General features: G+C 37.7%; 2 protein-coding genes across 2 annotated transcripts; both read left to right on the top strand.

The window, feature by feature from the left end:
- Positions 1-6709: 6709 nt before the first annotated feature.
- Positions 6710-10132, top strand: LOC149169296 (uncharacterized). The gene is made up of 2 exons (XM_089427057.1): positions 6710-9489; positions 9592-10132. The coding sequence occupies exon 1, from the start codon at positions 6757-6759 to the stop codon at positions 8206-8208; it is 1452 nt and encodes a 483-aa protein (XP_089283183.1). The 5' UTR covers positions 6710-6756; the 3' UTR covers positions 8209-9489; positions 9592-10132.
- LOC149169297 (receptor-like serine/threonine-protein kinase At1g78530) lies at positions 8406-10040 on the top strand. Its single transcript, XM_089425149.1, has 2 exons — positions 8406-9489; positions 9592-10040. The coding sequence occupies exons 1-2, from the start codon at positions 8406-8408 to the stop codon at positions 10038-10040; spliced, it is 1533 nt and encodes a 510-aa protein (XP_089281275.1).
- Positions 10133-11675: the final 1543 nt, after the last annotated feature.

Below are 11675 nucleotides of genomic sequence, written 5' to 3'. Positions count from 1 at the left end.
ATAGGAATTATGATGTTATAATATGAGGTTTATTGACATGTGGTTCATTTATTATGTGAAGTCATGATATGTCCTTGATGCAAATATGTTGATGTTATAATTTATGATGGTATTTCATGAGGTGAAGCATGTCATAGTTGCGTACAAATTTATGACATGCATGAGCATGTAGTTCGTTATTATTCATAATGTTGTGATTAACAATGATGAATGTTCTCATGATGACATGCAAGACTTGGCATGTGGATTACTTTCTATGATACTATGATGGTATAGCTAATGCATTGGTTGCATGTTGAGGTGTGATGATTGACAAGACTCCACAAATGGGCCGAGAGGGCTGGTTTATTTGATGATCTTGTGCGAGCCCATACGCACGAGGGAGAATAAGTAACACCATATAGGTTGGGGACAAACTCAATCAACACTACATATGCCAGTGGTTCCTTTGTCTTGTATAGCTCTTGATGATAGCTCTTGAGGGCTATGGGACCATCTTGAGGAGGCCAAGTGCCTGATATTGAAGGCTGGTGCCTAGTATTGTCTTGGGATGCCGAAGTCTGGTAGGGGTGTAAGGACTTTGATGCCTGGGGTTGTGCGCCTTAGTGAGTTGTGGAGGGAGTGGGCCAACCTTGCGAGATGCCCGGAGACATTGAGCACTGTACCGGATGCCTGCCTTGGGGCAGATGAGGTCTGAGTCAGGCGCAAGCCTTGGGGCCAACCTTGGACTAGGATACAGACCGAGGAGGCTTATGTCTGATTCTGAAAGAGGGAAAAAGGACAGAGATTCCTTGAGATTTCCCGGGTGTTGTGAAACTTTCGATGCCTGTAGGTTATACTAGTTCAGTAGAGGGTGTCGGGACTGTTATATGAAGTAATAAATAACAAAATAAATGTAATGTCCCTTAATAATAAATATTAAAAATAATAAATAATAAATAATATAATATAATATTAAATAAATAATAAACAATAAATAAAAAAATAGTAATAGTAAATAAATAATAAATAATAATAAATTAATTACATGCTCTAAATAAATATAAATAAGAATAAACAGAAAAATAGTAAAAATCAGTAAAGCTATCAAAAAGTAAAAACAAAAGAAATAAAACAAGAAAGCAGTAAAAATCAGTAAAGCTATCAAAAAGTAAAAACAAAAGAATAAAACAAGAAAGCAATAAAGTTGCATGTTGACACATGGAGTGTGTGCATGTGGTTCCCCTTCCAATGTTTGCTCTATTTAATAGATGGGGAGGAAGATGAGAGGCATTCCATCATTCCATGATTCCACCATCCATTCTCTTGGGAGAATAGTGTTGTGAGACAAAGGATTCCCTGGCAGTAGTATGTTGATTGAGGGCTCGGGGGTGGCCAGTTGTAGCAAGATTTTGTGCAATTGAGCCTACGGTTGGGTGGAGAGTCGTCCCCAAGACTTTGTTGCATTTAGCAGAATTCAACTAGCGTTCAACTAGCATTTCATAGGTAAAGTTGTCTCTACTCATATTTTTGAAATTTAATGTTAACTAGTTGATAAATTGCATGTTGATTATAAATCGCATGATTGATCTAATTAATTACATGTTTTTATTTTGGGACTATTACACTTTCCACCATTACTAGACACATCCGACATTGCAGAACAGCTCACACCCACAGAGTTAAATCCAAATTGCATGGAACAAGCTGCAACTGATTGGATCATGGGCACACAGATCAAGCACACTTGCCAGCAGAATATCCAACTGTATCGAGTTGTCAAGGAAAGCCAACTCCTTCGCCAGGGCAAGTGGCTCACTAGGGACCAAGTTCAACAAAAGTTTCCTCATCTCATGGAGGAACTCAATGCAATGGGGGCCATTGCTTCCTAAGGGGGGAGGAATGATCCAGGTGGATATTGGTGGCCACCTGCCAATTCCACTTGGACCCCCACCATTGCTTCTTTTAGTTTTTCAGTTCCCTTAATTGTAGCACAATTTAGTATTTTTAACAGTTTTTCAGGTCCTAAACTTTCGGAGCGGTTTTGAGGCCCTAAATGACGTTTTTTTGGAAATCTACCGCCAATGATTTTTTTTATTATCTAAAATCGTCTTTTCTGTCGCAGTCCTCGGAGAGATCTTTCCAACGGGTTATCATGCGTGTCAAACAGAGATAATATGACCAAGTCGCGACCCCGGGAAGTTGGCCGTCCAACTCACCCCAACGGGGCCCATAAACTCTTGGTGTTACATCTCCTCGGGTTAGGGTTTTGGTTGTTTAGGGTTTGCTCTTATTGTTCAATAATAAAAAGGCCCTTGAGCCTCATTGTAAGGTAGTTCAAAGACATGTAGTGGCCACATCTCTTCTCAGAGATAAGCTACCATCGCCCTAGCTAGTTTATTTCCATTTCTGTTTGTAAGCATATTTCAGTATTTTACATTAATGAAATGAAGTATTATTTCCACTGCATATCTCTCTTTATGGTTATCTCTGTAATTTGTTGCGTTCCTGTATAAATCCGGATCATTGTGCTTTGTCTCCTCTATTGTTTATTCTTGTAATGGATACAATAAGCAGGGGGGTCAACTCCAAGAAAGAGGTCGACAATAAAAGGTTGTGGGATATCAAAAAACAGACGACTATCATATTTGATGTTAGTGGATGATATCATGTGTGCAAGGAAGGAAAAAAATATCAAAATAGGAAGCATTCCACAAGATTTTTCTGAAATTCAACAATGCATTTGGGCTTAACATTAATAAAAATAAAACATAACTTATTTCTGATGATGGTTCCTCGATGGAGGTAATTGGAATTGCTGCTATGTTTGAGATTAAGATTTGCCCACTGTCAAATGGCTTCAAATACCTGGGATGCCATTTGAAACCTAGAAATTACAAGCTTTCAGATTGGGATTGGCTTGTCAACAAATTCGAGCGAATGTTATGCCATTGGGATCATAGGTGGTTAACTCTTGGAGGCAGGGTTGTCATGATTCGAGTAGTTTTCCAAAGCATCCCTGTATATTGGATGCATATATTTCACATCCCTCAATCTACTATGAAGAAGATTGAATCCATTGTGCGACATTTTCTATGGTCGAGATCTGGCACCAAAAGAAAAATCCCCCTTGCTGGCCTCAATCTAAGCTCTATACCAACTAAGATAAGAGGTTGGGGCTTCCTTAATTTCAAAAAATTCAAATTTGGCTCTTTTGTTTGCTAATCTATGCCGCATCTTCAGAGAACAAGGTCTATGGCAAAAGATCATGGTTGCAAAATATCTACATAATTGTGGATTGGAGGAATGGATTAGCAATGGTGTTCCATCCACTACATGCATGTTTGCAACTTGGAGAAGCCTATGGAGTGCAGTCCCTTGGCTTTGCAGTAACCTTGTTTGGGTTGTTGGAAACAGTTTACAGGTCAATGTGGGGATGGATGCCATCAAAGGCATGCCCAGAAGCCCCCATTTATCTGCCCCCATCATCATCTCCCTTAATCAGCTGGGATACTCCTCTCTGGCCAGCATTGCGAGGGGCCCTCAGACGCTCTTGTCTCCCCCAATTTGGCCACATGCCTGGGAAATTGGCATCCCAAAATATTTGGCAGTTGAATGGGAAGTTTATCACAACAACCTTTGCTAGGCCGATATCATGTTATCCTCCCGTCCAGATTATCTGGTTTTGGGTGGTCATTTAATGGATGGAAGAATTTCAGCCACAAAAGTATATGAACACATCATTTCTTGTTCTCCAATCCTACCATTTTCCAAGCTCACTGCACAATTGTGGTCCTGGGATGTTCCTCTCAAGATTATATGTTTCATTTAGCTTATCCTGCAAAATCAAATTTTGACCTGGGACACACTCATGAAGAGAGGATTTGTGGGTCCTAGTAGATTCCCTCACTGCAAATCTGCATTGGAAGATTGTATTCACCTCTTCATTCAGTGCCCTTTCACACAGGACATCTGGAGGAAAGTATCCTCTCACTTGGGGACCCAGGTCATTAGTGATAGTTCCTCCATTGCAAACTGGTTTTTCTCTTGGGGCTTCCAATCAAAGAGCATCGGGTTGCTCCCCTATATGTCTTTTGGGGCATTTGGTGCTCTCACAATGAGTATTTATTTGAATAGACTCCTCCCAATCCTAATTTGATTGCACTCTGCATTGTCACTCATTTTCAAGAGATAGGCCCATGGTGTCCCAAAGAATCTGCCAGGTCCATTGCTCATGTTGACTTGTCTAATATTTTCCCAATTTGTTTTTTATTTTATTTTTTATGGAGCTTCTGCCAGTGGGAGATGCAGATGTGGTGTCTCCCTTCATATCAATTTATTTATGTCCTATCAATTTAGGTGGTTAGTCAGCTTGGCAAACAACAACAGAGCATAAATGCTCGCCTTATAGGGTGCCTTACAGGTGGCTCTATGGCTCATTGTTGATTTCACTCTGGTTGTTGGTGACTCCCTTTCTACGATTAGATGGATTCAGGATCGCAACGTCTTATAGATCCCCTCACTTTTCAATTGGATGCAGCGGATTTCGGGCCTGAAGCCCCTCTTCTCAGAGATCTCCTTCCAACATGTCTTTCGGGAGCAAAATTCTTAAGTATATGCACTTTCCAAGCATGCTTTGTTCCTTTTGCTTGGGCAGATTTATTATGAACTATTTTATGAGGGAATCTCTTTTTGTTTCGGTTCTCTTGATTTTTGTCCATCTCTTCTTGCTCCCCTTGATTTGCTTTTGGTTTGCAAGTCCATGGCATGTTTCTAGGTGGCGTCTTGGTAATATTTCATTTTTTGACTTTTGCATTATGTCTCATTAAATAGACTCAACTCTTTCAAATCCGTGTAGATGCTCTGTTTCCATATACAACCACAAAATGGCATTCACGTCACTTCTATGACAGACTCAGTAGTGCATTAAGGATATTCTCAACAAAGGTATTTTCTGTGTAATTTGAACTAGATCTTCGACTATGTATAACATTTCCCAATAATGAAAATGTTCCACACACCATTTGGACCGCCCAAGTCGTGTTCATCGGTCATGATGCAATGGGTGAGCTGGAAAAGTATTGACTAGTGGGAAAGACTCCACGTTAATAAAAGAAATGACTTCATGAATGACTAACTCAATTACTTTATGGTTGATTCCCAAGGACACTCGTCACGTAAATGACTCACTCCATTATTTCATGGTTGATTCATCCAGGACAGGGACTTATGACGCGAATGGTTATGGGCACTTATGACGCGAATGGGTTAATTTCTCTATCAAATTTCATCATTTTATGAATAACTAATTTTATTGTTTAATAATTGATTGATTAAGCTAACATATAAATATAAATGCTTATGTGTCAATTTATTTATTAAATTTACCATAATATATTTTATTAAAATTTAACAATATATATTTTTAAGTGCATAAATTTATTTAATATATCTGAAAAAAATCTAAATCATATAAATTATATACCTAAAGTTACACTTCCAAAAAATATTAGAAACCTTTAAAAGTTAAACTTTTTTATTAAATTATATCTATACAATTAACTATCATAAACTATTGACTTCATAAATGAATGATTCTATTGCTTAATAGTAAATAAATGACTCAATTGTGAATGATTTTATTGTCTAATGATAAATGTCTCCCTTGTCTGCTAGTTAGTTGATTATAGTCATGGACCAAATTACGCTTCAAATTCTATCCCTGCCAGTAACATCATTCTACTATTATTTGAGACGATTTCTATGAGATATTATTATTATTATTTGAGACGATTTCTATGATATTATTATTTGGGATTATTTTTATTGTATTGGGTGATATTCACAAAAAAAATTCATTTTAATATTTAAATTTTAATATTGTGAATAAAAATTTCATTTTTTAATTTTTTAATTTAATTTTTAATATTATAAATAAAAATTTTACTATTTTGAATAGTCCACTTAACCCGTGTTACGTCTCGTAATAATCATGAAATAAAAAATTTCACAACAGTTATAAAACTTATAGATATCGTGAACGAAAATTTGGCGGAGTACGTACGAAAATTTCGCGAAGTCATAAAATAAAAAATTTCACCTCAATACTTAAAAACTTTAAATATCGTGAACGAAAATTTCTCGGAGTACGTACGAAATTTCGCGGAGTCACAAAATAAAAAATTTCTCCTCAATACTTAAAAACTTTAAATATCGTGAACGAAAATTTCGCGGAGTCATAAAATAAAAAATTTCACCTCAATTCTTAATAACTTTAAATATCGTGAACGAAAATTTCGCAGACTAGGTACGAAAATTTCGCGGAGTACGTAATGCTTCCCGTCTACGACTCGACTATTCCGTGTGGAAAAATTCACATCAATACTTCTGATTTAATTTTATCCGCGTAAGTCTGGCCGTCCAGAACTCCAGTCTTCTTTTCGTACTGAAAAAGTCACATTCGAGCTGTTCACTTACTACAAAGTGAGTAAAAATAAAATATTTGTGTCCTTCAATATTTTAGTGTGAAATGACCGTGGGCACGACTTATGGAGAAGGAGTCTGACGGAATAAATACTTCAAGGGAAATTTCCACTAGATTGGTTGAGTTTGAATTTTTTTTCTAACCGTGGTTAACAAATTAAGGTTTAACGATACAGTGAGGCTAGTACTCTATATAAACGGATGTAGCTGGAAACTCTTTTAACATATTTTGGTTTTCTCGCCCCCTGCCTGTTTGTTTGTTGTATTTCACAGACCTTTCTCTGAGAAGAGGAGATGGGTATCTCTGACGCTCCTACTCTTTTCTTTAATATTATGAGACTGTTACTATTCTGGACTCTCTTGGTCATTCCTTCTGCGTTTTCCACAGTTGAATTATCTAATCGTCTCCATCCTCATCTGAGCAACGCTTCTGACCAAGAAGCTCTACTTGGATTCTTGTCTGCCATCACTCCTTACAATCCATTATACACTAACTGGACAACTAATGTTTCGTTCTGCGAGTGGAGAGGTATCATTTGCAGTCGGCGGAGGCAGAGAGTGGTTTCTCTCAATGTTTCAAGCATGGGATTACAAGGTACAATCTCTCCTCTTCTCAGCAATCTCTCATTTCTTAGAATTCTCGACCTCCACAATAACAGCTTTCAGGGGCAAATTCCCTACGAATTGGGAAGTCTGTTTCGCTTGAAAAAGCTTAACCTGTCTCGGAATCAACTCCAAGGTTTCATTCCTCAGGATCTGGGTGGGTGCCGCAGTTTACAGCGGTTGTCTTTGTCCCATAACAATCTCACAGGAAACATTCCCTCGGAACTATGCCTGCTCTCCATGTTGCAATTCTTTAGCTTAGGAACCAACAATTTGACGGGTACAATCCCTGGCTGCTTGGGAAACATATCCTCTTTGCACTCCCTAAATTTGTGCAACAACCACCTTCATGGGAGTATTCCTTCCGAATTGGGTATGCTAAGTCAGCTGAGCTTTATGTTTCTGTGTAATAACCATCTCACGGGAAAATTTCCGTCTTCCCTGTCAAACTCCACCAATCTTATAGAATTAGATATATCTGAAAACACGATTACTGGTCGCATTCCAGCCGAGTTGTGTAGCAAGAATACCCAGTTGATAGGTCTTTATCAGTTTGGTAATCAGTTGAGTGGTAGCATTCCTGCTTCCCTCTTCAATTGTACGAATCTTCAAGTGATCGACTTGGGGCACAATCAGCTAAGCGGTGTAGTACCCATGCAGTTGGGTAAGTTGACACAGCTCCAAGTGCTTGACTTGCAAAATAATCAACTAGTCAGCGGCAGCACTACGAGCTTGCCCATTCTTACTACTCTGACTAACTGTTCCATCCTGCGAAGAATAGAGTTATCCTCTAATTATTTCACAGGACAATTGTCCTTTTCTATAGGCCACCTTTCTACAAAACTGAGCTACATAAACTTGGGCTCCAATGAACTGGGAGGAGAAATACCTCCACAGATTGGAAACCTAACTAATTTAACACTCTTTGAAATATACTCCAATTCCTTCACAGGGGCAATCCCTTCTTCCCTTGGTATGCTTTCAAAGTTGGAGAGGTTATTTATGGGAGATAATAATTTCGAAGGAAACATTCCAATGGAAATTGGGTTACTCAAAAGCTTAGGGCTTTTAGATCTCCAGGCAAATAATCTTTCTGGAAGAATTCCTGATTCTCTTTTTGACCTCCAACAACTAGATATCTGAGTCTTGCCCAAAATCAGTTATCAGGCAATATACCTCCAACTTTAGGGAAATGTATGAAATTATTACTTCTGGACCTATCATACAACAAGCTCAATGGACTCGTCCCTCCAGAGGTTGGAGGGCTTGTAAATTTAGCTTTGTATTTCAATATTTCAAACAATTTATTACAAGGTCCATTGCCTTTGGGACTAAGTAAGATGACTATGATTCAAGCTATAGATGTTTCTGCAAATTTCATAACAGGTTTCATTCCAAGTGCATTGGAACAGTGCAAAGAATTAGAATACCTGAATCTTTCATATAATGCACTTGAAGGTCCAATTCCAGATTCACTCAATGAACTTCAAAGTCTCCAGGACATGGATTTCTCCTCCAACAATTTGTCAGGTGGAATACCTATGTCATTGGAGAATCTCAAAATGCTTAGCCACTTAAATCTTTCTTTCAACAAGCTATCAGGAGAAGTTCCTAAAGGTGGAGTTTTCAAAAAGTGTGGTGCTACATCATTTATGGGGAATCTTGGTCTTTGTGGCCCTTGGGTAAGTCTATCACCATGCTTTCCTCACAGAGATCAAACTGTTTCACATATGGAAATAGTCATCATACCTATATGTGTAGTTATAATTACTATGGCATTGTGTCTTTGGTGGAGATTAAATACTACAAGGCATAATCTTAGAGAGGTTGGAGCATCCTTGAATGTGGGGCACCAGAAGATCTCCTATGGAGAGCTCATCATTGCAACAAATAAATTTGATGATGTGAACTTGCTAGGAGTTGGGAATTTTGGAAAAGTGTACAAAGGGGTTCTAAATGATGGCACACTTGTTGCCATTAAGCTTCTTGACTTGAAAAATGAAAGAGCTGACAAGAGTTTTGAAAGGGAGTGCAAAGTTTTGGGTAAAGTAAGGCACCGAAATCTGATTAGAATCATAACATGTTATTCAGATCCCCAAATCAAAGCTTTGATATTTCCATTTATTTCAAATGGAAGTCTAGAGAAGTGGCTACATCCCAATGATAAAGAAGAAAGTTGTTTGAGTTTGATTCAAAGGTTAAATATAGCAATAGATGTTGCGCAAGGGTTGGCATATCTCCATCACCATTGCTTTGTGCAAGTGATCCATTGCGATCTGAAACCTAGCAATGTGCTTCTAGGTGAAGACATGGTGTCATATTTAATAGACTTTGGCATTGCTACTATATATCTTGCAAATTCAGAAGGCTCAACGTTCACTTCCACACATGCACTCAAAGGATCCATGGGTTACATTCCTCCAGGTAATATTTAACCTACATAGCATATTATCCAATGTCGTTAGTTTCTTATTTTCATTACAACTTCTAAATCAAAAACCTTACCATGAGGATTTGTGGATGCAGAATATGGACTCAATGGACATGCTACAACAAAAGGTGATGTTTATAGTTATGGAATAGTTTTATTGGAGATACTTACAGGAAAGAAGCCCACCCACAACATGTTTGCAAAAGGAATCAACTTGCAAACATGGGTGGCTAACAATTTTCCAAACAAAGTAGGAGAACTTGTGGATAAAACTCTATTAAGGAGAACTGGTATGGGAACTAAAGAAGATAAACCTCTCAACTGCCTTAGTGAACTCATGAGTGTGGGTTTGCTATGTACAAGAGAATCTCCCAGAAGACGACCTACTATGATGGACATTGTGGGCAAACTCCTAAGCATCAAAGACAATTTTCTAGAAGTTGTTGGTAATCCAAAATCCCAAATAGATAGCAAACATTTATTGGACAATACAAGTAGTGCTTACAGCAACATTAGAGAAGGTCAAAGTTCTTCATCATTCTAAATATGAGGAAGTATGAACAAGGCAATAATTTGACTATATTATTGTTAGCTTCCAATACTTGTAACACAATTTCTTAAAAATGTTTTATGTATATTTTCAACATCATTTTATATGTATTGTTTTAAATTTATCTCTTTGATTTATTTATGTTGTTCTCTCAAATAAATGTATCAAAATATAAGTATTTCTATTTAAAATTTACAAAAATAATTCTACTTTTAAAAATTATGGAAATATTTAAAGGAAAATTTAAATTACTTTCTATATTCTAATTGTATTTTTATCTTTCTAAAATTTATGTTTATTATGTTATTTATTTTAATTAAAAAACAAACATAATTTTGTTTATTTTTTATAATTATAATGTGTTATTTTTTAATTCAATTTTCTATTTGATTAATATCTTCAATTAGTTAAAAAGAAATTGAAATTATTTTTTATATTTTAATAAAAAAAATGTATTTTAACTAATAAGGTTTAACGATAAAGTGAGGCCAGTACTCTATATAAACGGATGCAGGTGGAAACTCTTTTAACATATTTTGGTTTTCTCGCCCCCTGCCTGTTTGTTTGTTGTATTTCACAAACCTTTCTCTGAGAAGAGGAGATGGATATCTCTGACGCTCCTACTCTTTTCTTTAATATTATGAGACTGTTACTATTCTGGACTCTCTTGGTCATTCCTTCTGCGTTTTCCACAGTTGAATTATCTAATCGTCTCCATCCTCATCTGAGCAACGCTTCTGACCAAGAAGCTCTGCTTGGATTCTTGTCTGCCATCACTGCTTACAATCCATCCCAATCATTACACACTAACTGGACAACCAATGTTTCGTTCTGCGAGTGGAGAGGTATCATTTGCAGTCGGCGGAGGCAGAGTGTGGTTTCTCTCAATGTTTCATGCATGGGATTACAAGGTACAATCTCTCCTCTTCTCAGCAATCTCTCATTTCTTAGAATTCTCGACCTCGGCAATAACAGCTTTCAGGGGCACATTCCCTACGAATTGGGAAGTCTGTTTCGCTTGAAAAAGCTTATCCTGTCTCGGAATAAACTCCAAGGTTTCATTCCTCAGGATCTGGGTGGGTGCTGCAGCTTACAGCAGTTGTCTTTGTCCCGTAACAATCTCACAGGAAACATTCCCTCGGAACTATGCCTGCTCTCCATGTTACAATTCTTTAACTTAGGAACCAACAATTTGACGGGTACAATCCCTGGCTGCTTGGGAAACATATCCTCTTTGCACTTCTAGATTTGTGCGACAACCACCTTCATGGGAGTATTCCTTCCGAATTGGGTATGCTAAGTCAGCTGAGCTTTATGCTTCTGTGTAATAACCATCTCACGGGAAAATTTCTGTCTTCTCTGTCAAACTCCACCAATCTTATAAAATTAGATATATCTTCCAACCAGATTACTGGTCGCATTCCAGCCGAGTTGTGTAGCAAGAATACCCAGTTGACAGGTCTTTATCAGTTTGGTAATCAGTTGAGTGGTAGCATTCCTGCTTCCTTCAATTGTACGAATCTTCAAGTGATCGAGTCGGGGGACAATCAGCTGGGTAAGTTGACACAGCTCCAAGTGCTTCACTTGCAAATTAATCAACTAGTCAGCGGCAGCACTACGAGCTTGCCC

Source organism: Pinus tabuliformis, chromosome 4_2 (genome assembly GCF_031772625.1).
Source record: "Pinus tabuliformis cultivar Carrire ecotype Pingquan chromosome 4_2, CPIR1, whole genome shotgun sequence".
Lineage (NCBI taxonomy): Eukaryota > Viridiplantae > Streptophyta > Pinopsida > Pinales > Pinaceae > Pinus > Pinus tabuliformis.
Note: the sequence above shows the minus strand (reverse complement) of the source record. Positions and strands in the feature narration are given on the sequence as shown.

Bases quoted from the DNA above. Each gene is read 5' to 3' on its own strand.
- LOC149169296 (XM_089427057.1), top strand. From the start codon at position 6,757: ATGGGTATCTCTGACGCTCCTACTCTTTTCTTTAATATTATGAGACTG.
- LOC149169297 (XM_089425149.1), top strand. From the start codon at position 8,406: ATGACTATGATTCAAGCTATAGATGTTTCTGCAAATTTCATAACAGGT. The intron at 9,490-9,591 runs GTAATATTTAAC...TTGTGGATGCAG, and splicing joins CATGGGTTACATTCCTCCAG to AATATGGACTCAATGGACAT.